This window comes from Saccopteryx bilineata, chromosome 5, assembly GCF_036850765.1.
Source record: "Saccopteryx bilineata isolate mSacBil1 chromosome 5, mSacBil1_pri_phased_curated, whole genome shotgun sequence".
Classification (NCBI taxonomy): Eukaryota; Metazoa; Chordata; class Mammalia; order Chiroptera; family Emballonuridae; genus Saccopteryx; species Saccopteryx bilineata.
The window spans coordinates 195,282,592-195,310,444 of NC_089494.1; the positions used below are offsets into that span (position 1 = coordinate 195,282,592).

At 37.5% G+C, this 27,853-nt stretch overlaps 1 protein-coding gene across 2 annotated transcripts in view; it reads right to left on the minus strand.

The window, feature by feature from the left end:
* Window positions 1–1,813: 1,813 nt before the first annotated feature.
* NUDT9 (nudix hydrolase 9) overlaps window positions 1,814–27,853 on the minus strand; it is a 31,276-nt gene continuing 5,236 nt past the window's right edge. For both annotated transcript variants that reach the window (XM_066233325.1, XM_066233327.1), the window contains exons 2-8: window positions 22,269–22,508; window positions 19,760–19,855; window positions 16,347–16,433; window positions 9,943–10,054; window positions 7,850–7,996; window positions 6,294–6,378; window positions 1,814–2,317 (exon numbers count right to left, since the gene is read on the minus strand). In XM_066233325.1, coding sequence (XP_066089422.1) covers window positions 2,139–2,317; window positions 6,294–6,378; window positions 7,850–7,996; window positions 9,943–10,054; window positions 16,347–16,433; window positions 19,760–19,855; window positions 22,269–22,508 — 946 coding nt within the window. In that variant the 3' untranslated portion in view covers window positions 1,814–2,138. The remainder of the gene's footprint in view (window positions 2,318–6,293; window positions 6,379–7,849; window positions 7,997–9,942; window positions 10,055–16,346; window positions 16,434–19,759; window positions 19,856–22,268; window positions 22,509–27,853) is intronic.

Sequence of the window (27,853 nt, forward strand, 5' to 3'; positions counted from 1 at the left end):
ATTTGAGAAAAACATCTGGAATCCCAACATTCTAATGTTTCTCAACAAAACTAAGCCACAGTAAGAGGTAAAAACGCTTCCTGTCAATTAAGTTCAGTTTTATGATCAAAGGAGTTTTGACAATTGTATGGCCAGTAGTCACTGCCATTGTGGCCATGCACATGCAGGTTCCCATCGGATTCAGGCAAACAGTAAAGAAACAGTGGAGCCAAAAAATGGTGGGCCATTCCTTTATTCAAGACTCGCACCGGTCCACAAGCAAACATGCAGGGGAAAACACTCCCCTTTCACTCAGGGCTCCCAAAGCCACTGACACATTCTCTGGTTTCACAACCAGAAGAATCTTCTCTGGTTTCTCCTAGAATCAAAGGCCTCACCAGTCTCAGTGGAGCTCGCAAAAGCCCCTCACCTCGGTTCCCCATCTCCTCTTTCAACTTTCTGCACAAACTCTGCAAAAACACGGCTTCCTCCCTTCTCTTTTCAATACTCTCAGGCATGAAAACCTCTCCTCCAACACACATTAGCAAGAAAATGGCCCTTCCTAAGCAGGAAGGTAATTTGCAATTTCACAGATCACATACCTGGCGCTGCCCAGCACCATTTTTTAACACTAAAAGTGAGCAAACTCAAAAAATACAAATTTTACAAACTCATTTGCCCAACAGGCATTAACTCAAAAAATAAAAAACTTAAAACCTTTTGATTTACCTTAACCCTAGCTCTGTCCTCTAGCTACAGCATAAGCCTAAGATCATTTTCAAATATCTAAAGAAAAGATAACAACCCTATCTCTAGCTTATAAATCTCTTCTCTTCAAACGCCCCATCTGTAGTCCAACAGGAATAAAGATGGGGTTATGACAGACAGCAGTGCAGGTTGGCAGGAGTTGACATCATGGGACCTTCCCAGTGGCAGGTCTTAGCCAGAGTGCAACACACACACGTCCCCTGAGACAAGCTGTGTTCTTCTCCCTCCTACTCCTCCCTGCTCCCAAGAGCACCGAACACCAACCCTTTTCCCTTTGTCTGGGAATTAGAATGTCAACAGTATGGCCCTCAAAAGGCTATTTCAATCCCTAATATGCCCTACCAATTCCTTTTTGAACATCTATTTTAATTCATTTATAACATATAGTTACAAAGTAAAATAAAATATTAATTTAAATTACAAATTTCCTGGACATATTCTTAACTAAGAATTTTTGAAAATGAGAACACAAGTGCCTACTTATTTTTATTGAGTAAAAGAGGGATGAAAATTCCTCAAAAAACTGGAGACTCTAAAGCAGGGGTCCCCAAACTTTTTAGACAGGGGGCCAGTTCACTGTCCCTCAGACCATTGGAGGGCCAGACTATAAAAAAAACTATGAACAAATCCCTATGCACACTGCACATATCTTATTTTAAAGTAAAAAAACAAAAAGAGAACAAATACAATATTTAAAATAAAGAACAAGTAAATTTAAATCAACAAACTGACCAGTATTTCAATGGGAACTATGCTCCTCTCACTGACCACCAATGAAAGAGGTGCCCCTTCCAGAAGTGCAGCGGGGGGGGGCGGATAAATGGCCTCAGGGGGCCGCATGTGGCCCGCGGGGCCGTAGTTTGGGGACCCCTGCTCTAAAGACAAGAATACATGAAGTTTCCATTTTTGAAATCAGCTTCAACAAGCTCATGAAAAGATAACTGTGGTGACACGATGGTGGTGCTCCTACAAAATCCTGATGGGCAGGGGCATCCTTCAGACCACAGAAGAGCAAGGGGAACAAAACATCAACAACTGATAAACAAGAACCAGATAGAAAGCAGAGTTATAGCTGATCAGAAATTTATCTTTATTCAGATTACGATTCTTCAAAGAGCATCAAAGTTGTTTAAATTTGGTTAAAGTCATGCTTAAATTGAATACATATAAAATATGATTGTTTATATTTCTTTTGACTGGAAAGCAGAAAACACCATGTTGCATTTCAGCATATTTATGAATTGTATTCTGATGTAAAACCTCCTAAATGAAAATTGTTTTAAAAGTGAGTCCCCCACCCTGCCCCCTGGCTAGTACGAGTTCTATGGTATTGCCTTCTTTTCCGTACAGCTGCTCCTTTGCTGGCCTTTGGCTTCTGTGAAGATTGTGAGCTATAACCCATGGTAGTCAGTTTCAGAGTCCTCATTCCAGTGTGCATCTCGTTTCTCTGCCACGAGTTTAATGAACTGGGAGTGACTAGCATAAAGCTTGAGTTTATCATTGATGTCCACCCACTTCACTTTTCCAGCATCGTCTCCAGCTTCAAGAGTGAGGTTGTCCATTATCTCACCTGGTTACCAAAGAAAAAAACATCACCAAGAAAAAGTAATTCATTTATTCATTTCTTTTTCAGCATAACATCTTCAATATTCTTAGTAAAAATAAGGAAGTAAATAATCATTGTCTTAGGTGGCCGAGTAAATTAGAAAGTAGGATATTTGAGCCTGACCTGTGGTAGTGCAGTGGATAATGCATCGACCAGGAATGCTGAGATGGTTGGTTCAAAACCTCCAGCTTACCTGGTCAAGGCACATATGAGACACAACTACTATGAGTTGATGCTTCCCCTCCTCCCCCCCATTTCTCTCTGTCCTCTCTAAAATCAATAAATAAAATCTTTTAAAATACAGTATTTGGCCCTGGCCAGCTGGCTCAGTAGATACAGTGTCATCCTGGTGTGCAGACGTCCTGGGTTTGGTTCCCAGTCAGGGCACACAGGAGAAGCAACCATCTCTTTCTCTTCCCCTCCCTCTTCCTCTTATCTATCTCCCCCTCTCCCAGCCAGTGGCTTGGTTAGTCCAAGCATTGGCCCCAGGCACTGGGGATAACTCAGTTGATTCAAGAATCAGCCCAAGACAGTGTGTGCCAGGTGGATCCAGGTTAGGGCGCATGCAGGAATCTCTATCTCCCCTCCTCTCACTTAAAAAAATAATAATAAATAAATAAAACATAGTATTTTAAAAAGGTAAATCCGAATCTAAAAGTTAAGTAAACTATACAAAATCACAGCTTCCCAGGAAAGGCAGCCCATCACTGGAGCCAGCAAGTGGTGGGGACATGTGAAAGGCAGCTGACTAATTTCTGCACACTGATCTGCACACGCACTTGAGAGATCCAGTCTTGGGGTGGGATGGGGACCACATTTTCTTGAGTTTTACCTCCAAAAATGCCACCAGGTCCTTAGGGTGAATACTGGTGAAAAATCCCCACTTGATTCCAGCAGCGAGAGGAGGAAAGTAATTATTTTGAAATAACCCCAAAGCATTCTGCCCTCAAGAAAAACTGTATTACCAAGGCCTAAACCACCTGAGATAAGAGAAAACCCAACTCTAAATTTCCTTTCTTAAGGAGTGTAAGGGTGGAGGGGGAAGCTGAGAAGCAGCTGTGAAGGTCACAGCCCAGAGGCACAGGGTGACTAAAAGAGTGAATTCCCTATGGTTTTTCTCCTCACACCTTACACATCAGTAGGGCTCCTATATAGTAACAGGGGAATAAAACCGAAGGAAATGCATGGCTCATACTTTATTTAACAAGCCTCTTGGGAAACGCAAACATGTCAAAGGAGACAGAAAGAACCCACTAGAGGGAATTTTAGCTTCTGACACTAACAACTATAGCAAATAAGAAGCAAAGCCTGACCCAAACATAAAACTTCATCTAAAGATCTATTTGCTTCAGTTTCTAACCCTTTTACTGAATACATCATTTCTAGCTCTCAAAAAATGCTAGGAAGGCATACAGTACTAAGAGACAAAAAGCACAGCCTGAAGAGGCAAAGCCAGTATCAGAAATTAGATTCAGATAGAGCAGAGATTTGGGGATTATCAGAGCAGAAATATTTTAAGTTTAATGAGAGAAGAGAATGAATGAAAACAGTGATTTGATTACTGATTATATAATCAACATATAGGATCAATCATTGTTTTTAACTTCAAAAGCAAATCGCTAACAAATTTATCAGTACTCAAGTCTTATAGACCTGCTTCTACATTACATCTGTATACTTCTCCCTCTAAAATATTTCTTCTAAGTTCTCAATACCAGGATGAACTTTTTTAATACTTTTGTCAGGTGTAAGGCCAGTGGCCACCGCTGTAGCCATGCAGGTTCCCACTGGATTCGGGCAGATGGTATAGGAACTACAGAGTCAGAAAATAGTGGGCCATTCTGTTTATTAGCGTCTCTTAACGGCTGATGAGCAAACAGGCAGGGAAGATGGCTTCCTTTTCTCCTCACAGGCCCCCACCAGCCTCAGCACTCCCCAGCCAAACAGGCCAGGCTGAAATCTCAGGGCTCCCAAGCCCCTCCGCACTCTCCAGCAAAACAGGCCTCTCCAGCAGAACAGGCCAGGTGGAAATACCCCCTCTCTGGCAAGCAATCTGCAATCTGCCAGCTGCAGTCTTCCACGGACTAACATGCGCCAATACTCCAAGGGAGCAAACCTAACATATATGAAACACTGGTTTGCCCAACAGTAGGGTGGTTGTACATCAGTGATGGAAATGGTGCTGGGAGTTTCCCCAAGTTCAGCAAGCAAAAGCACAGAATGTAACACTGACAGATTTAGTTACAACCAATTTTTTAAGTAAAAAAGGGGCCAAGAGAACAAGTAATTTGCAGTTACACAGTTCAGAAAAGAGCCATATCTGGTTCTCTGATATGGGTCCCTCATTTCATTATGTTACAGATGGTAACAAAATATTTAAAATGTCATCAATTTAGTAATAAAATGTTTCAAAAAGAAACCATTCAATGTATAATTATAATAATTTTTAAAGATAAGTTCTGTCTCTTTTTATAATAGATTTTATTTCCTCGCACCCTCCAAAATTTTAAAACCATAGACCAAATAAAGCATTTATTTAAAATGTTTTCAATATCTGGAATCTTTCTGGTAGTGTTTTGTATTTTAATGATGAGTGCCTGCTGTCAGGCCTAAGCTGAAAGTTGTCCCCAGCAGCTGCCAGTTTCAGTTAAGATAACAAAAATAACTGAAGCTAACAAAATCACAATGGTCTAGCCCCAAGCCAGTTTTAGTCAAGTTGTAAAAATAACTAAGTAGACATGAATCATCATAGTTTCTGTAAGTTCTAACCACAAGCGGGAAGGAAACTTCCATCCCCAAGGGCACAAAGGAACCACCAGGAGAACACCACCAGAACAAGGGACAGTCTAGTGGAGCCAGGAACCTGTGCCGCCCTTCCCCTGTATTCTCTCCCCTGTATTCTCTCCCACCTCCGTGTGGAGAGGTTGTCCTTAAGCCACGACCTCCAGCGGCTCAAACGAACCTCAAATAAATATTCTTTTTGATAAATTTTGATCCCCCATGAGTTCCTTCTGGTGTACCTAACACTTGTTATAAGATTATTTCAAACAATAACATAGATATAAATCCCATTTCTTTTATCCTAGTCATTCTTCCTACCCAAATCTCCAGTTGCTTTTGTGGGTTTTTTTTTGTTGGTTTTTTTTTTGTTTGTTTTTTTAAAGATTTTATTTATTCCTTTTAGAGAAGGGGGGAGAAAGAGAGAGAGAGAGAGAAAAGGGAGAGAGAAGGGGGGAGAAAGAGAGAGACAGAGAGAGAGAGAGAAAGAGAGAAGGGGGGGAGGAGCAGGAAGCATCAACTCCCATATGTGCCTTGACCAGGCAAGCCCAGGGTTTCGAACTGGCGACCTCAGCGTTCCAGGTCGACGCTTTATCCACTGCACCACCACAGGTCAGACCGCTTTTGTTTTTATTTTACACAAATGGACTCATACTATACAATTTGACAACTTTGAAGTACATAATTTCAGTCCACAAATTCAGTCTTAATTTTATATACTACCAAGGGATTAAAGAAAGTTACTATAACACTTCTAAGGCTTTCTTCTAGTATTCTTTAAATAGCAACAATTTTGGTTTCATACAAACATAACCCTATAATCAGTAGCTGACTGGCTGAAGATGCTAAAATGGTCTAGCCTGACCTGTGGTGGCGCAGCAATTAAAGTGTCAACCTGGAACTCTGAGGTTGACAGTTCAAATCCCTGGGCTTACCTGGTCAAGGCACATAGAGGAAGCAACTACTATAAGTAGATGCTTCCTGCTTCTCCCCCCCTCTTTCTCACTCTCCCACTTTTTCTCACCCTCTTGCTCTCCCCCTTTTCCAAAAATCAATAAATAAAAATATCTAAAATAGTCCAGATTTGATTGTGTCCTAGTTGGCTGCTTGACTTAAACTGATCCTCTAACCCAGTCAGTTTACTTAATGTAAGTAAAATGACCTGTTTCATCATGGTAGTTCACTGCTTCTGTCTCCATCCAGGCATTATCAGTGTTTCGAGGATCATCAACATATCCTTTATATATCTATTTTTTAAAGGCAAAAAAAAAAAAAAGATAGTGTGAAACAGGAATGGGTAGAGTAGAAATATGTTACCTTATTAAAATGAGCAATGTAAATCTCTCGTTCCAAAGAAAGGTGCATAAATTAACATAACTATACACTTTAAACGGTTAAGATGGTAAATTATGTTTTTTACCACAATAAAAAAAGTAGAAATAGAAATACCATAAAACCTTTAACATATTTCTTATGCTTATTTTAAATTTTCCAGTAAGCAATATTTTCAAGAATGTCTGAGGCAGTTTTAAAATTCACAAAATCCTCAACACCTCAGATTCTAATTTCAGAATTTAATAACAATAATATTTGGGCCATATGGTTTTTTTTAGGTATTTATACTTTATATATTCTTCTGTTTTAAACAATTTATATAATTATCATTTCAGCATTTCAGATATGTAATGATATATTCTTCTAGTTAAACAAAAGTGTTATAAAGTTAGTAAAGACTGATATTTAAGCTGATACATGCAAAATTTGGATCTAACCATCTAACACAAATGTTAAACAAAAAACTGGACAATACAGATAACTAACTAAAAATCCTAATTCTAGAAAGAAAACAAAGCAACCCAAACAAAAGCCCAACAAAAAAGAAAAGAAAAAAGGATATGTAGACAAAATAGACATGAGACTTAAATGGTGATAAACCTGAGAAACTGTGAATAACATAATTTCAAATGTAAATGTCCTTTCAAAAAAGCTGAACTCATGCAAAAAAAAAAAATTTAAGGTTTTCTGTTGGATGGATGAGCTCAGTGCCACATTAGCTCACACCTAAAGAAAAACTAAGAGGAAAAAAAATGTGTTAATTATATAATAATGCAAGAAGCAGGCCCTGGCCAGTTGGCCCAGTGTGTGGAAGTCCCGGGTTTGATTCCCAGTCAAGGCACACACAGGAGAACCACCCATCTGCTTCTCCATCCCTCTTCTTCCTCCTTCTCTCTCTCCCTCTCTCCCCTCCCCACAGCCATGGCTCGAATGGTTCAAGCAAAGTTGGTCTGGGCACTACGAATGGCTCCAAGGCCTTGCCTCAGGCACTAAAATAGCTCAGTTGCTGAGCAACAGAGCAGCATTCCCAGATGGGCAAAGCATCTCCCCATAGGGGTATTGCCAGGTGGATCCTGGTTGGGGCACATGCGAGAGTCTGTCTCTCTTCTCTACCTTCCCATCTTTACTTAAAATAAAAATAAAAATAAAGTAAAATAAATAAAATAAAATAAGCAATTGATCTAAAGTTGGGCTATAAAACTTTAAGTAGAAATCTATTTACAGTACAGTCTATCACAATTTAATTGGTTTTATGAATATGTACTACAAACATACAAGTATTCACTTTACTCAGAAAATGATCTACCAGGTTTCCAGGTAAACTTTAAGTAACTCTCACTAATGCATAGGACTAAATCCTTCCTAGGAACTGCCATTTCTTACCACTAGATGTTCCTGGCTGAAGAGTTTATGCAACTGTTCCTCTAATTTTCTCTTTTCAGCACTGGATTTCTGTAAGGAGTTGAGAGCTTCCTCACCAAATTCTCTTTTCAGTGTAGCACTAATCTTCTCTCCGGGGTCCACCATCCCCTAAAAGTCACATTTTTATTAAAAGGAAAAAAAAGTAATAAGCTTTAATTCAAAAAATATTTATTCAGCGATGCAGTGGATGTTTCTTGTTATATCTGCTCATAACCATATTCCCTATTCTTCTGTCATACATTCTTCTCTAAACCATTTGATTCCAGTAGAAGCAGCCTATCAGGATAGCTCGTATAGATTTGACCACAGTAATTGGTCCAACAAGAGCCTATGGTAAACTGAGCCAATTAGACTCCTTTCCAGCTAAGGAAAGCAGGCCTGGAGACAAGAAAGGATACAGAGAGTTGATACTTTCCTCACTGTTCATTCCATCCAGCCACACTTACCTCCTCAATGTTCCCAACATGTGTCAGACATACTTCTACCTTAGAGCCTTTGCACCTGCTATTACTTCTGTCCAAGATGCTTTCCACAGATATCCACGTAATTCACTCATTCACCTCCTTCAGATCTTTACTCAAACTTTACCTTCTCAGTGACACCGTCTTTAACCACCCTATCTAGAATAGCAAACTTTCAAACACTTTCTAGTTTCCTTCCTTAATACTTATCACCTTCTAACTTACAAGTATAGATCTTATATTATCTGTCTCCCCCAATGGAATATGAGCGCCAAAGGGACAGAGATCTTTGTTCATGATGCTCTATTGTAGCCTCAATGTCTAAATTATTAACTAACAAAATGTACTGATTAGATAAATGAGTCTCAAAATTGTATCAGTCAATTCCCTGACTGATTAGAATTTCAAATGACAATAAAAATATAAAATCCTATGACAAAATCATTATTGCATTTTGCACTCAGCATGAGTCAAGTTTGACTACTTAGCTTGTAATAATTAGCCTAGGTTTTTAATCAGTCAGCTGAGATAGTCATTTAGATTCCATTTTTATCAACAAAGAAAAAAAATACTCTTGCAGATAGTGGTAGGTGTATAAAAAGTCATCCTCTCATCAAACTATCTCTGTTTGACAACATGGTATTAAATATAAAGTCCTTTGCCACAAATACACATTTTTAAAAGTCACTTAAAATACACTATTGGCCTGACCAGATGGTGGCGCAGTGGATGGAGCATCAGACTGGGACGAGGAAGACACAAGTTCGAAACCCCGAGGTCACCAGCTTGAGCACGGGCTCATCGGCTTGAGCAGGGGCTCACCAGCTTGAGCGTGGGGTTGCTGGCTTGAGCATGGGATCACAGACATGACCCCATGGTCGCTGGTTTGAGCCCAAAGGTCACTGGCTTGAGCCCAAGGTCGCTGGCTTCAGCAAGGGGTAACTGGCTCTGCTGTAGCCCCACACCCTCATCAAGGCACATATGAGAAAGCAATCAATGAACAACTAAGGAGACTAAGGAGCCACAATGAAGAACTGATGCTTCTCATCTCTCTCCCTTCCTGTCTGTCTGTCCCTATTTGTCTCTCTCTCTCTGTTTCTGTTACACACAAAAAATATATATAATTTATCAGAATTCAACAAAAAAATGCTTAAATCTTACCTTGGGTTTGGAGTAGGGGTTGATTTCTGAGATGGGACCAACATTAATGAGTACCTACATTATAGCAACTGCTTTGTATGCTATCTCCTATCATCCTATGAAGTAAATATGGTTATCTTTATTGTAAAGATGAGGACCAGAACTCCGTATCACTCAGCTCAAAGTGGAAAGACCAGGACAAGCCTAGGTCTAACTCCAAAGTCCATGTTCTTTCGCAAGGGTTTTAGATTCAGACTTGGATTCTAACAGTCTTGTATTATCCTACAGTTGTAACTGACAACAATACTTCATTCGTAGTGATGAATGACAAAAGAACTGCTAATTGAAGAGATGAAAAATGGAGGATAAATGGGAGCAAAAAAGATCCACACACAATAATCTTGTGGCAAATAAAGCAACTAAAACATTAATTTGATTTAATGTAATGCTCACCCCTGGGATTGCCCATTCTCCACAGTCTTTCCTTTTGATTGCAACAAACTGTAAGATGCTTTTCCCAGAAATGGGGTGGGTGATTTTATTTCCACTTCTATCCCTTTTCCACCTGTAAATAGTGATGTAAGATCATAACCAATTTAGAACAAATACCAAGCTTCTAGCTCAAGCTGAGTCATAGTTATAAAGATGTATTTTTCTTCATAAAAGCGTACATATAAATTCACCTCAGACCACCTTCCTTTACCAGAAAAGAAAAACTGTTTTGCATTAGAAATATGTCTAGTTTTCATAAAAGGTATTGTATTCTCCATAACAAAAATTGAGGGTATAAATAGCTTTTACAGTTTTAAAATAAAACCAAAAAATAGTTTAAAATCAGGACAGAATTCAAAAGACGGGTCATAAAAGTTTTTTTTTTTTTTTTAAGTTCATGGATCCTTTTTAAGAATTATAGGTAGCAGCCCTTGCCAGCTAGCTCAACGGTACAGCATCGCCCTGGCATGTGGAAGTTCCAGGTTCGATACCTGGCCAGGGTACACAGGAGAAGTGCCCACCTGCTTCTCTACCCTCCCCCCTCTCCTTCTTTTTTATCTCTCTTCCCCTCCCACAGCCAAGGGTCCATTGGAGCAAAGTTGGCCCGGGAGCTGAGGATGGCTCCATGGCCTCCGCCTAAGGTGCTAGAATGGTTCCGGTTGCAATGGAGCAATGCCCCAGATGGGCAGAGCATCGCCTTCTAGTGGGCATACCGGGTAGATCCCAGTCGGGCGCATGCAGGTGTCTCTCTGCCTCCCCACTTCTCACTTCAGAAAAATGAAAAAAATAAAATAAAAAAGAACTGCAAGTAGTGTAAAAGATCTAATAATATCTGCTTTGAACAGTTCACTCTGTGTTATCCAAAAGCATATTATATGATATAGATTCTGCTGTTCTCAAAAGTAATGCTTCTCAATCTTTATACCCCTTTTTGATTAAAAAACATCTCACTCTATCTTTAGTTTAATTTTAAATTTTGATTTGAAATGCATTGTTTTTTGAAAAAGGATCAAGGCAACGTTAATTTCAGAATGCACTTTTTCTAAGCACAGCTTCTTCCCCATAGAAGTTGATAAAGCTTTCCGTCCCCCCCTTCCCTACATTTACCTTCCTCTACCCAACTTTAAGAATTATTCTAATAACTTTTAGGCAAAGATAAAGATTTTAAACTTCCAATATTAAGCTAAAAAAGAAAACCTATGATCTAATCGTTGCTATTCAGGAGGCTCAATGAAATAAATTACTTTGGATATGAGTTTCCAAATTTCTTTTCTTTTTTTTACTGAAGTGAGAAGCAGGGAGGCAGAGAGACAGACTCCCACATGCGCCCAACTGGGATCCACCGGGCATGCCCACCAGGGGGCGATGCTCTGCCCATCTGGGGTGTTGCTCCATTGCAACTGGAGCCATTCTAGCGCCTGAGGCAGAGGCCATGAAGCCATCTTCAGTGCCTGGGCCAACTTTGCTCCAATGGAGCCTTGGCTGCAGGAGAGGAAGAGAGAGACAGAGAGAAAGGAGAGGAGGAAGGGTGGAGAAGCAGATGGGTGCTTCTCCTATGTGCCCTGACCAGGAATCAAACCAGGGACTTTCACACGCTGGGCCAATGCTCTACCACTGAGCCAACCAGCCAGCGCCTCCAAATTTTTTTATATAGTGGCTGACTACCATATCTAACCCATAATTTCTCCCCTGGAAGAGTTCATAGCTTAGTAATGGAGCCAGACATGAAAAGTGAATCAATTATAAACCACAGTGACAGCTTGATAAGTACAATCACTTAAAATGAAAGAATAATCAATCAGTACAAGAAGACAACATCTGTTTTCAAGAGATGCCAACAGAAAAATCACAAGCAAGAAACAAAGTTGTAAAATAAAATGATTATGTTCAACACACAGAATCCAAATCTGTTGCTTAAAAAAAAGGAATCATTTGTTTACATATCTTTCACTGGATAAATGAAATAAAATGTGTTTAAGAAACAGAATGGATATGTGGGGTCCGGCAGTGTGAGCATCAGGGAAGGAAAGAGGAGAGAAGAGCCCAAGGAAGTAAGCAAAGAATTCATCAAATTCATCTACTTAGAGAGGCACACACTACTTTGAAGCTGGGTAAAGTCAAAAGCAATGTGTATTTTAAAAGCTCCCTCCCTTTGACAAAGTGCAGAGGCTGACCTGGAGGGAAGCAGGCCTGGAGGCAAGAAGCCCAGCGGGAAGACTGCTGTCATGACCTAGACACAAGAGGAGGAGGACAGGGCTAAAGCACACAGTGAGAATGGAAAGAGGGCCGATTTTACTTTCGTTTTCTACAGACAATTTATATGGTACTTATTATGTACCTGACACTCTAGAAAGTGCTTTAATGCATTTATCCATTTAAACCTCAACACAACCCTCTATAGTAGCTGTATTATTGTCTTTACAGACATGGAAAATGAGGCACAAAGAAGTAGATAAATTGCCTAAAATTGCAGAGCAAAAAAGTTGTGTAAATCAAGATTTAAACCTAGGCAATCTGGTTTCAGAATCTGTACTCTTATTAATCACTATACTATTTTACTTAAATCAAAGAGAATGTTCATACTAATTGGAAAAGAGGAGGATAAGAAGGCAAATGAGGGCTCTGTTCACTCACGAACACTTACTAGCCTTACAGACAAGCAGCTGAGAAAACAAAGACTAACACAGAGACCCCGCTCTTCAGCCCCCAGCCAGCCAGTCCTGCCTAGAGCACAGAATAGGGAAGCAGAATACAGAGAGATGCTGTTGGGCAAGAAGGCAGGACCAGGCAGATGTGAACAGCTTCCGTATAATGTTTACATTCTTAGATTTTATCCTGAAGGGAGTCACTGAAGGATAATAAACAGAACAGTTTCTTAAGTTTTTATTGGTACCAAATAAGTTATCACCAAATTTAAAACAAAATACCTTTACTACTACAAATATATATCACAGTGCTAGTCTTATTGGACCACACCTTCCTGTCTTTTACCAAAACTAGAAAGAACATAATATTCCTACTAACTTTTTGAACTGAGTTTATTCACCATAATACACTGATACTTCCCATCTCATTTTGAATTTAAAGCAGCTAAAGGAATTTCAGATAACTGTACATAAGAAATCTCTAGGAAACGTACCTCAGAGTCTAAAAATTTAATACTTGCCTTGGAAAGTCTGAACATGAACATTTATGAAAATCTGCACAACACAATACTATCTGAATCATGCAGTACTTGAAAGAAAAGGGGATGAAATCTTTGCTTTAAATGCATAGGAAGTGCATTCATTAGTGAAATACTGGTATAAAAGAGAAAGCACTATATTTAGAGCCAAATACCCCTAAGTACAATTTCACATCTATAAGATTTAGGTAAGTCACTTACCCTCAGTGAGTCTCCATTCAGGTGTACAAAATAGTTATGTTAATACCTACTTTGAGGAGTTTTGTGAAAAACAAATGGAAAAACTAATAATAGACCTAGCAAAATGCCTAGAGTACAGCAATATTTTCAATACTTTGTTCAGTTTTGTTGATTCTTCAACATCTTTCATTCTTCTCTTCTTTCCTTTTCCACAACCACCCCTCATTTAGAGGAGCTCATTATTTAATATATGTATTATTGAAATAGCAAAGAACATCGCCTAGAAGTACAGTTGAAGGCTAGACTATGCCATTTGTTGGCTCTTCTATAGCTTGGACCATCTCTAAGGTTTCAGTTCTCTTATATGTAGAATGACAGTTATGCTCAATAAGCCTACATTTCAAAACAATATGACATATAATCACCACACTTAATCAGAACCACTGATTTGATCTACTCTAGAGAAAAACAACCTGATTAAAGGCTAACTTTCAAGTTTATGACTTTCCTTTGCTTCTTCTTGTCCCCTTCCTGGCATTTCTCCTTCAAATGGTTCACACCTTCCTGCTTTTAGCAAGCTTCATCAAATTAAAAAGAAAGTGATACTGCCTTTAACATTTATTTACATTATCTTACTTATATTCATTAATAAGTATATATTAACTCTTCCTGTCTCATTTAAACCATAAAGTTTCTAAAGGAATTTAGATGGATATACAGTGTGTCCATAAACTCATGGTGCAATTTTGACCGGTCACAGGAAAGTAACAAAAGGCTATATAGAAATGTGAAATCTGCACCAAATAAAAGGAAAACCACCCAGTTTCTGTAGGATGATGTGGCAGCATGTGCGCATGTGCAGATGATGACGTAAAACCGTTTATACAGCAGAGCAGCCCACGGCCATGCCAGTCGAGATGTGGACGGTACAGAGGAAAGTTCAGTGTGTTCTGTGGCTCGCTAAATTCAAATCTGTGACCAAAGTGCAACGTGAATATCGGTGCGTTTATAACGAAGCGCCACCACATAGGAATAACATTACTCAGTGGGATAAGCAGTTGAAGGAAACCGGCAGTTTGGTGGAGAAACCCCGTTCTGGTAGGCCATCAGTCAGTGACGAGTCTGTAGTGTAGAGGATACGGGATAGCTACCTAAGGAGCCCTAAAAATTCTGTGCGTGAGCCCACATCGAACTGCACTGAATAGGTATGAAACTGGGAGAGTTTTCCTTTTATTTGGTGCAGATTTCACATTTCTATCATCTTTTGTTGCTTTCCTGTGACTGGTCAAAAGTGCACCATGACTTTACGGAGACACACTGTATATGTATGTAGGTAGATAGATAGATAGATAGATAGATGATAGATAGGTAATTAGATGGGTAGCTGGGTGAGTGGATGAGTGGATGGATGAACAGACAGATGGACGGACAGATAAATAGAGGGATGGAAGATAGATGAAAGATAAAACGGGGTGGGGTGTTAGGAGTCAAGATCCCCTTTGGCACAGGAATTGAAAGAGCAAGTAAAGAATAAGATGGGGCAAAAGTTTTGGTACCCCTTCCAGTAACTTGAACATAAGGAAAATAAGATGCTTTCCTAGAGCTGAACTAAAAAATAATTATTAAATTCCAGATCACAGAAAAACAGTCTCCCAGAAGAAAGGAACACCCTTAAAATATCAAAACTAAAACAGTTAGAATAGTGACTTGGGGTGGTAAACACACAATCAATGTACAGATGATATGTTATAGAATTGTGCACCTAAGATCTGTATAATTTTGTTAACCAGTGCCACCCTAATAACTTTAATGTTTTAAAAAAGGCAAATTATGTTCATTATATAAACTTTTGGAATATATACAAAAAGAAAAAAAAAGATGAAGAGTGACAATTACATGTGAAATTATATACAAAAAGGAAAAAAAATGAAAAGTGACAATTACATATGTGAAGTGAGTCAGTCAGTAAAGAAAGCCTAAAAATTTTTAATTAAAAAGATGACAGAGATGACAGAAAATTCCAGATGTGTTGGATGGAACCATGATTTCTATGGAGAGTTATGCTACATTCATCTAATTAGAGTTAACTATCTTTTTTTTTTTTTGATCACTAAGGGACCTTCAGAATATGATTCAGCTTACCAGATAGATCTGCCTCAGGAAAAGAATGCCTTTTCCCTGTTCCAAAAGTTTTAATGTTTCTTTAACTTCTTAACTTTGCCTTTTAATATTCTCTACAACAGAGCTGCATAAAGATTAATTAACTTTAATTTACCATCTACTGTTCTCCTACAAGAATCTACCCAAGTTGCCTTTTCATTGTTCCTCAACACTCAGATAGTTGTTACTCCCAGGCTCTGACAATCTTAGGCCGCCTCCTGTCCCCGTCCATGCTCAAGTTCAGCTCCCATCTGCCTCCTTTGTAACACCTTTCTCAAGTGCTCCAGTTTACCACCATCATGGTGACATTCAATCTTCTAATTTTCTAAAGAATCCGGTATCACCCATGTTACTTTGACATGCATTCTTATTTCATATGTTCCAGCTATCAAATGAAACTGTAGTTCTTAAATGACAGGGAGCTGAAGTTTAGAATTGTTATACTTTTTTATATCCTCCAAAGCACCTACTCAATTCTGAGAACAAATAAATGCTCAATACATCTGGTGAATTAATACTGTTTAGATAATACGTAACCTACTCATATAACAAAAAACTAGTGTCACACTTATATCACATCACTATAATTTTACAAAGTCCTTTTAACATACAGATTTTGTGTGTGTGTATGTACAGACACGTTTGTATGTGTATATTTAAATATATGTATGTATATAAACACATATAAATGTGCATATATATATAAACATATTATATATACAAACACACATACACACCTACAAGTATATACCATATCTGTGTTGTATATGTAAACACATGGGTCAGTCTGTATTTTCCAATCACTTAGCTCTTTGCTACTGGATTTTTTTTTAGTTCTTACCTGGTTATGATGGGATCTGCAGCATGATTTGGGCCCCATCGTCCCAAAAGCCCTCGGCCAACCAATCCTGTCCGTCCTGCAGGATTTCTGGAAAAGAACAAAATCAACTGAACGGGTTCATTTTTTTAACCCAACCTGACATGGTCCAATAAGAGGTGGCACAATCAATAAGTAGGAAGTAGTGTCTCCCCCCAAATCCGGAGCGCTGTCATATATCTAGCACTGAAAGCACGTGTTCCCTTTGGTTGGTATTTAACTTTTATTCTGTGCACATCTCAAGCTCCAGGTTTGATCCAGGAGCAGGGTCTCATTTCCAAAGTTGTTCTACAATGTAAGAATTTCTTTCAGTTTTCACCTATACTACTAAATTCAAACTAAAACCTTACTAGACCCTTAACTCCTGGAGGATAACATGCGCTGCATCTAATCATCTGTCACTACAATAGGGAAGATTTATCCAGGACACTCACACTTCACTTTCTCTTCATCCTTCCTCTCTACTTCCCTCTCCTACAGCCCTTCCCATTAAATTCTTTTGTTGTTACATTTTGAAGTCCATTTTTCCTCAGTGGGTTCTGAGTTTTCATTATCAGTAATTATATTTTGTAGCATATGAGAAGTAGTATTATTTCATATTTCAAGAGTTCAAGCATTACAATTATTCAATTTTTAAAGATAACAACTTTTTTTAAATGCCAACTTACTATTTAACCTAATGCCACAACCCAATATTAAGTATCTGTCAGATAAACACAAGACTCATGCCTGGGTATTTTTCTTCCAATCAATATTCCTTCAATATTCAACTTTCAAGCCCTGGCCATGTGGAGCACTGGTCCAGCATATGGATGTCCTGGGTTCAATTCCTGGTCAGGGCACACAAGAGAAGCAATTATCTGCTTCTCTTCCCCACCATCTCCTCATTCTCTCCCTCTTCCCCTCCTGCAGCCTGTGGCTCAACTGGTTCATGCATTTTCCCTGGCAACTGAGGATAGATCAGTTGGTCACAGCCTCAGCCTCAAGCACTAAAAATAGCTCAGTCAATTCAATTATCAGCCCCATACTAGCATTGCTGGGTGGATCCCAGTCAGGGTACATGCAGGAGTCTGTCTCACTATCTCCCCTCCTTTAACTTAAAAAAAAAAAATTCAACTTTCATCATTATGTATCAGTAAAATGCCCCAATCTGCAATCTTACTTACTTAACATTATATCTTTTGTCCTTCCGGTACGTAAATAACTTGCAATTTTTTTCTGATTTCAGCCATCTCTTTTATTCCAGTCTTCCCCGTGACTCTTATTAAAGTTAAATAAATTTCTATACGGTTTTATACTGGACTTAGAAATATTTCAACAAAACTTGAAAATAAAGACAGACAAGACATGAGGACAAGTGACAATAATTCTACTTTTGAAATTCACAGGAGGAAGGGTGGCAGGGTGGCCTTGAACATAAATGATCAAAACCATTATTAAGGAAGAAAATGTTTGTTTTAGAGATGACCACACCTATAACTTGAAAACTAAAAGTTTTGGAAAACACATACATACTATCCTATAGCCTAAGAAGCAGAGAAAGTTGTTTGCAGAGAAAAAATGAAGGCAACATATAAAGAAAAGCAGAGAAGAGGCAGAGATAGTCCTAATGGATTTCCATTTGCACCTTAAATTAGCTGTATTTCTGCTTCCGGCTCCTTGAGATGATCCTCTAGCCCTAGAGTCAAGATAATCTCACTTTTTGCTTTAGGCAAGCTAGAGTCGGTCTCGTTTAGTCCAAGAGTCTGGACTAAAGCAACATTCTATCGTGCCTTTGCTGCCTATCCTCTTTATGTGTACATATCTTGTAATATATTTTATCAAGAAAAAAAATCCTAAGGTATAAGTCAAATACAAAGGCAGTTTGACTTAAAAAAGAACCAATGACATAGAAAGGCAAATAATTTACAACCAAAGAAAGAATTTAGCAAACTAAAGGAACAGGCTGTAGCTAGAGGAGCACTATCAATTTCCTTGTCCTAGAGGAACTAAGAATACCAACTACAACATTTTACAAGGTAAGAACCATGATTACAAATTTGGGAACCATCCTTTCTTGTATTTGAGACATGCTAATTTTTACATTTCTTCCAAACTTTTATAATGTCTTCTTAAGGAATATGGAAATTTATGGAGTTATATAAAAAAATTATTTTTAAAAGTATAGAAAGATTCTTGACATTAAATTATTGAGTTAGCGGCCCTGGCCGGTTGGCTCAGTGACAGAGCGTCAGCCTGGTGTGTAGATGTTCTCGTTTCAATTCCCAGTCAGAGCACACAGGAGAAGCACACCATCTGCTTTTCCACACACACCCCCCCCCCCCCAACCCTCACCAGAGGCTATGGCTCAATTGGTTTGAGTACATTGGCCTTAGGTGTTGAGGATGGCTCCCTGGAGCTTCTGCCTCAGGCGCTATAAAAACAGCTCAGTTGAGAGCATGCCCCCAGATTGGCAGAGAATCAGCCCCAGGTAGGGGTTATCGGGTGGATCCTGACCAGGGCACATACAGGAGTCTGTCTCTCTATCTCTCCTCCACTCACTTGGAAAAGAAGAAGAAAAAAAGAAGAAAATAAAATTATTGAGTTATTTTTATTTTTACTCTTATGTTTGGATAAATTCTTAGTTTAAGGCATTCTCACATTTAATAACTACTTAACATACAACTTTCAATCCTTTCTCTGTTAACTTATCCAATTATTTTGACATTGAGATTGAGTGACAAAAAGATGCACTCGGCCCTGGCCGGTTGGCTCAGCGGTAGAGCGTCGGCCTGGCGTGTGGGGGACCCGGGTTCGATTCCTGGCCAGGGCACACAGGAGAAGCACCCATTTGCTTCTCCACCCCCACCCCCTCCTTCCTCTCTGTCTCTCTCTTCCCCTCCCGCAGCCAAGGCTCCATTGGAGCAGAGATGGCCCGGGTGCTGGGGATGGCTCCTTGGCCTCTGCCTCAGGCGCTAGAGTGGCTCTGGTCGAGGCAGAGCGATGCCCTGGAGGGGCAGAGCATCGCCCCCTGGTGGGCAGAGCGTAGGCCCTGGTGGGCGTGCCGGGTGGATCTTGGTCGGGCGCATGCGGGAGTCTGTCTGACTGTCTCTCCCCGTTTCCAGCTTCAGAAAAGTACAAAAAAAAAAAAAAAAAAAGATGCACTCAAATCTGCCTCAGTCAATTAAGAACAATACGCAAATTGCTTACATTCTCTCTCTTTATCCGTAAATGGAACTAGAAATACCCACCCACAGAGTTATTGTGAGAATGCAATTAGACCACAAATAAATTCTTTTGTACAATGTCTGGCAAATACAAACACTCAATCAACGTTAATTATATTTTCTACCTTTTGAAGACCTATTATTGTAAGAGGATCCATTCTTCGTACATACCTAGGTCTTCCGTTTTCAATCTCATACAGGCCATTCTGGCTCTTTCTCTCAACATGCCCATCTTTTTCATTAAACTTGGGAGAAAAGGTACTTTCACTGTAATGAGAAAATCAATGCAAAATAAGAAATAATGGTCAATACTACCAAGAGTTTAATAATGCCAGTCAATCTGTTACTTATAGTAAGAAATATCCCTGAAACTAAACTTTTTAAGGCTTAGTTTCATTTACAAGTCCATTTTACTCCTTCAAAAGTTTCTGAGGAAAATATTTGTTAACCAGAACACCTTATAATAAAAGAGTACATATCATAAACCTTCTGAGAAGGACTAATGGCAGAAGAACTGGACTTCTTCCCACATGCTACAAAAAGTCTACATATTACTGTTAGCAAGAAGGACTTGTCTGTAGGCAAATTATGACAATTAGTAGTTCCTATGCAGTTCCAAAACAAAGAATTCTTCTTTTATCTCGATGTTTACACTGTCTTGGAATAATTTTAATTTCTTCATATGTACACTGATTATAATTTTTATCAAAGTAAACCCACAAAACAATGAATTCACCCCACAAACTTCATAATAAATGTAAATTAAATAGATATAATATGCTAAAAATGTTCTAGATCTTAACCTGGATATTAAATAGCTACATAAACATAAAATTCTACTGAGTTATACCACGCACTTCAGAAATGTGCACTTTACTGCCTTTATGTCAGCCCTCAAGAAAAAATATTTCTAAAACTGATATAAACTACTTTCCTCACAGTTATTAAATATCACTGACATAACTGTACTCTCAGTGAATAAAGAGTTTAGAGCATTGGATAGTTCATGGACAATTCTGACTTAAGTTAAACATTTTTTTCTTACTTTAATTCCAGTAAATCAGTATAAAATTATCTGTGCTCTGTTTTGGGAATAATTTCTAATTTGAATAATCCACATATTTTCTCAAGTCTTCTAACCAATCTTTCATCTAACACACAAATAAAAAGAATTAAATGGCTAAAATTATGAAATTATAAAACCAGAGTTATAATACTCTTGGAATTCCAGAAATTCACCATTTTAAAAGCATGACCTTAATAATAATTACAGCATTAATATTAGAATAAATCTTGCTTTAGACGGTGATATATATTCAAGTGTTAAAAACTTGAATGAAAAACAAGAAAATGTATTCAATCTTCCTCTGTCTACACTATATAGCATCCCTGCCAATGTCACTGATTTTAATTGTGCATAATGTGTATTTATAATGTATATATAAATATGCACATCCTCTAAAATGGGGGAAATAAAAGTTACTTAAAGCTAATAATTTCTCTGCAGGTTAGACTCATGATTAATTAATAATCCAAGTACCATCAAAAAGTTACAAACACATCTTTGGATAAAATAAGAAAACCATGGATCAAAATTAAGTGACACCAATAAGTTTGTGGTAAAGTTTAACTATTTAATGAACTAAAACTGGATCTATCCAATTGGCAAAATTTTGTGCCTAGCTGACTAAATAATTCCTTAAGAGAACTATGATTTACAATGAATTCAACCTTTAAATCAAACTTATAAAACAGTTCTTAGACTACACAGTTCAACAGAGTACTTAAGAGCATACATTCTGGAGTCAGACTGAGTTCAAGTCCAAGCTTACCATCTACTAGCTCTGGGACCATATACAAAGGACAAACTTAAGAGTGCTTCCATTTGTATGTGTGTTGTTTTTCTATAAGTAGAAATAACAACACTGTTTGCCTTCCAGAATACTTAGAAGAATAAAATACAAAACTACTTTTAAAACATTTACTACAGTGCCTAGCTCATAGGTAGTACATTAAAAATACCTATCATTGTTTTATTAAAAGAAATATAAATATAAAATGTGAATCAATGTAGTACTTTAATGACTTTAGTCAAAGCATTTTTGCTTGACTTTTTTTCCTTTTTCTCTTTTATCTATACCTTTTCTATTTTTTCACACTGGTTTAATTTTAGCATCACCCGCTTCTTAGTAATTTGGAAAATGCTTCTGAAAAATATTTTCACTACTTCAAATATTCTACTTTATTGATTCATTTTCTGTTTTTTCACACTGGTCTAATTGTAGCATCATCCTCTTCTTAGTAATTTGGAAAATACTTCTGAAAAACATTTTCACTATTTCAAATGCAAGTCTAGCTATGTTGGTAAACAACCACAAAAGATGTTCTATTGACAGCCCAGAGAGAACAAATGAGAACAGATACAACTTACATTTTCTAAAACAAAATACTCCATAGCAAAATAGATCTATCCATTTGGAATGAGCATGATAAAAACCCAAGAAAGAATAAAGAACATGGACTGTCTAGCTTTGGCAAGAATTCAAGAAAATGTAAAAACTAAATTATATCAAAACATAGCACTAGATAAAAATATTTCAGCTGTCATAATACTTTACAAATACAACCATTACTTTCTCTAAAAGTCTGACACCCAGTTAATGTCAACTAATTGGCTCACCTGATCTGAGGATCTGCCCATCTAGGTCCAGCCAAGACAGAGACTGCAGTGTACTCCACAGGATTATAGTCTTGCCACTCAACAAGCCAACCTACTTTCTCATTAGGAACCTGGCTGCGTTGAACTTTTGAACCTGGGTAAGGTGATGTCCGAGCCTTGTTGTGGGAATTCTCTTTGGCACCATTAGAACCAGACATGATGTTGGAGTTAAGATGAAACCCACAGGATAAAAATGAGTTTCTGAGAGGAAAAAAAAAATTTAAATAAATACCAAAAAAGAATAAAATAAAGAACAGAATTCAAAGACCCAAAAACATACTTTTCAATTTCAAAGACTTAAAATTCAGAAAACTCAAATTTGATGCATATTAGTATAAAGGTATAACATTTGTGAAAGATTATTTTCCACATATGAGTATTTAGAAAATAATGATAAACCTTATTCATCAAAACTTAAGACTAAATTTTAGTTCACTTTTTACTTTTATTAGCACAAAAGTTGGGGGAAGGAAGTTTGTTATGAAAATTCAACCATAAAAACAAATCTAAAAGAAGACCCTTTAGGTCTATATGAAGGAATCCATTTTTAAGAACAGCCTACATTCTAACAAAATGGGTAAAATGTATGGCAAAACAGCACAAAGGAAGAGTAACTGGAAAATAGAAATATACTGTTATAAGGTTCTTATATTATACATGAAGTAATTTAACATTACTTAAAGTTAGACTGTGATAAATATACAAACTGTAAACTTAAGAGTAAAATTTAAAAAAAGATTAAGAGGCAAAAAACTGAAAGAATTAGATAACATAAGAAAAAAAAAACTGAACCTTAACTTTTATCTCATAGCAAATTCAAATTTGCTGTCTCCTCCTTCTCATTAGTCTTAAAAGAAAGATTAAAATTCCTAATGACCCTAAATTAGGACATCTACTATGGAAAAGGAAATTCTGAGAACATGGTAAACTGATGACAGCTCCCTTTCCCTACTCTTATAATACCAATTTGCCCTTCTTGAGACAGTTGATGGGACAAACACCAACTTGATTGGGTAGTGAAATATGTAAGTTGATATCATGTGTCTCCTGATATCATACATTATGAAGTACACAGTGATCATTCCTGAGATATTCCTCACAAGAATATTGGCCAGAATCTAGACTTGAGAAACTACAGAATACACCCAGGTTAAAGGACATCTTACTGAATAAAAATCTTTATTCTTTAAATTGATAAGGTCATGAAAGCGTAAGTTAGAAAAACTCTTACAGATAAAAGGAGACTAGAGAGACATGAAAATGAAAACTAAGTCTAATTAATGATCCTGGATTGGTTACTAAGCCATAAAGGGGAGAAAAAATTGCAGAACAAATGGTTAAATACAAATGAGGTTGTAGAAATAATTTTAAAAGGTGATACAAAAACCTTATTTATTTACTTCCAACTAAGAAAAGCACAGGACCACATAGTTTCACTGGTGAATTTTATTGTTATATGTTATACAGTTAAAGAATTAACACCAATGCTCCTCAAACTCGTCTAAATATTGAAGAGGAAGATATTCTTCCAAATTCTATGTGGCCAGCATTATTACATTGATACCAAAACTGGACAAAGACACTACCAGAAAACTACAGACCAATATCCCTGATGAATATCATTGCAAAAATCAGTATCAATACAAAATGGTAGAAAACAGAATTCAACAGTACATTATACACCATGACCAAATGGTATTTATTCCTGGAATACAAGGGTGGTTCAATATACAAAAATCAAACAATGTGATACACCACTTGAACAGAATGAAGGGAAGGAAAAAAGCATGATCATCTCGATGTAGAAAAAGTCTTTGTCAAAATTCAAAACTTTTTCATGATAAACACACTCAACAAAATAGGAATAAAAGGAAACTATCTCAATATAATAAAGGCCATATATGAAAAGATCACAGCTTTTTTATTTGACAATGAAAGACTGAAAACTTTTCCCCTAAGATCAGGAACAAGGGACACCAAATAACTAAAACAATCTTGAGAAAGAAAAACAAAGTTGGAGGTGTCACACGTCTTCATTTAAAACTTATTACAAAGCTATAGTAACCACAACAGTGTAGTGCTGGCATAAAGACAGACATATAGACCGAGAGTATAGAACAGAAAGCCCAGACATAAACTCTCATATATATGGGCCCAGGATTTTTCAACAAGGATGCCAAGATCACTCAATGGGGAAAGACCATCTTTTCAACAAATAGTGCCTGGAAAATTAGATATCCACATGTAAAGGGTTGAAGATGGACCCATACTTGATAGCATATACAAACATTAAATCAAAAATGGATCAAGAACACAAACATAAGACCTGAAAATATAACTCTTAAAAGAAAACATACAGGGAAAATTTCATGACGTGTTTTCCAAAGACATACAGATGGACAACAGATAATGTGAATGGTACTCAACATCACGAATCAGAGAAATACAAATCAAAATCACAATGAGATTTCACCTCACGCCTGTCAAAATGGTTATTATCAAAAAAAAGAAAAAAAGAAAAAACAAGTGTTGGCAAGGATGTGGAGAAAAGCAAACCCTGTGCACTGTTAGTGAGGATGTAAATTGGCACAGAAGATATGGAAAACAGTGTGGAGCATCCTTGAAATATTTAAAAATAGAACTACCATACGATCCAGCAATCCTACTTCTAGGTATTTATACCAATTAAAAAAGTTACATGAAACCCTATGTTCACTGCAGCATTACTTATAATAGTCAAGATATGGAAACAACCTAAGTGTCTGTCAATTGATAAATAAATGGATAAAGAAAATATTCCACACACAATGGAGTATTATTCAGCCATCAAAAATGAAATCTTGCCCCTGGCCTGTGGTGGCAGAGTGGATAAAGCATCGACCTGGAACACTGAGGTCTCCAGTTCAAAACCCTGGGCTTGCCTGGTCAAGGTCCATATGGGAGTTGATGCTTCCTGCTCCTCCCCGCCCTACTCTCTCTCATTCGCTCTAAAAATAAAATCTAAAAAAAAAAAAAAAAATGAAATCTTGCAATTTGAGAAAATATGAATGGACCTTGAGGGCATTATGCTAAGTAAAACAAGTCAGATAGGGAAAGACAAATTCCGTATGATCTTACCTATATGTAAGATAAAAGCAGATAATGTAAAAAAAAAAAAAAAAAAACCTCATGCAGAGAGCAGACTGATGGTTGCTAGAGGCAGGGTTGGGAGAGTGGGAAAAATGAATAAAGGGAGTCATAAGGTACAAGCTTTCAGCTATAAAATAACTCATGGGAATATACAGCTTGGCAACTATAGTGAATAATACTGTATAGCATCTTTGAAAGTTGCTAACAGAATAAATCTTAAAAGTTCCTATCAGAGGAAGAAAATCTGTAACTATGTACAGTGACAGATGTTAACTAGATATACTGTGGTGATCATTTTGCAATATATACAAATATTGAATCATTCTGTATACCTAATACTGTTGTTTGTTGATTATATCTCAATAAAAATACAATACAAATTTATTATGTTAGAGTTCTGTAGGTTAGAAGTCAGACACAGTCTCATTGGGTTAAATTCAACTTGTCATATTGACAGGGCTACAATCCTTTCCAGAAGTTCTAGAGAATTCATTTCTGTACCTTTCACAGCTTCTAGAGGCCATCTCCATTCTGCTGCTCAAGTTCCCCTTCCTTAATCCTCAAAGCGAGAAACAACCAAATCTTTCTTTGACACTTTTCAGTAGTTACAGCCCTCTCTGACCACATCTGGGAACATTTCTCTATTTTTAAAGACTCATGATTAAATTGGGTCCACCTAGATAATCCAGGATACTCTTTCCTTCTCAAAGTCCTTAACCCTAATCACATCTATAAATTCACTGCTGCCATTTAAGGTAACATATGCACAGGTTTCAGAAATTAAAATGTGGACATCTTTGCGAAGCCATTATTCTGCCTACTACAAATGTCTATGCTATTATAAGAGTATGAGAAAAATATAGAAGGATCTTTATCATCAGGTTATTAACATAGATTAGAGAATATAGTGCAGATATGGGAAGGAAAAAAGAGAAGAGGTAGGGAAAGGGAAGGGAGAAGGAAAAAGAAGAAAAAATGGAGAGAGAAAAGGGAAGATGGAGAAGGAAAATTGATGGAAAAGAAAAAGGGAAAGGGGAAGTAAGAGATGAGGGGGAAAGGTAGCTACAGAAAAGGGAAAGAAGGGGAGAGAAAAGGGAAGAGGGTTGGAAGGGAGAAGAAAGGAAAGAGAAGAAAAGGGAGCAAACAAAAAAAGAAAAGATGGAGAGAAAGACTACTCAAACACAACAAATAAAAGGAGGAATGAATTACCATGTATGTATTTGGTCGATTTATGTAATTGTATTTGCAAAAAAATTTCTTTAAAAATGTATTAAAAATTTTAACCTAACCTACAAGGACTCTCTACCACACTCCTCACTCCATTGTGATTTGTCCATGCATAAAGATTCCCACATTCTCTTCCAATATAGGAAGTCACATGCTGTTCTTTCTGCCTACAACAGCTTTACTTCCTCATCTAGATCATTTGCATCCAGCCTTCAGATCAATTTAAAGTTCACTTCCTCGGAGTAGTCTTCCTCCCTTACTCTCCGGAAGAAATATAAATATTTATATTTTCCCCCTGCTATATGCTCTCAAAGCTCCACTAAACTTTTCATGGAATCACAATTGTGAATTTACATTTCTTAGGATGCCACCTGATTTTAAGCAAATGAAGAACAGGGAGACTGCCTGTTGCAGCTCAACATTATATGCTGTGTGTGGCCTAATGCCTGACAAATCACAGATACAGCAGGTCCTTCCCTGAAAGTGACAGAAACAACATGCAGCCCTGGCCGGATAGTTTGGTTGGTTAGAATCATCCCAAAGCACCAAGGTTGCCAGTTTGATCCCTGGTCAGGGTACATACAGGATCAATGTTCCTCTCGCTCTCTTTCTCTCCTTTCCTCTCTCGCTAAAATCAATAAATAAAAATTTAAAAAGAAAAAGCTCACATAAGTAGACACCAAAATTTCACTTTAATTAGTAAAAAGAAGTTTGGGGCTTCATCTTTAAAAACTAAAGTCAGCCTGACCTGTGGTGGCGCAGTGGGATAGAGCATCAACCTGGAACACTGAGGTTGCCGGTTCGAAACCTTGGGCTTGCTTGGTCAAGGCACATATGGGAGTTGATGCTTCCTGCTCCTCCCCTTTCTCTTTCTCTCTCTCTCTCTCTCCCCTCTCTCTAAAAATCAATAAATAAAATATTTTAAAAAAAAACTAGTCATAATTATGAAAATAAACTTTACACTAAATAAGCTAGGTTACAAAACTGACTTTAAAAACTAAAGTCAAAATTATGAAAATAAACTTTACACTAAATAAGCTAGGTTACAACCAAATCTATATTATATACTGTCTTAGAACAAAATGTTAACCAAATATTTTGTTTTCAACAAACTTGTTGAACTACAAAATATAGCAACCTTCACTTTTCTTTTTACCTTCACAAATCATAGGGGATAGCCTCACCAGGTG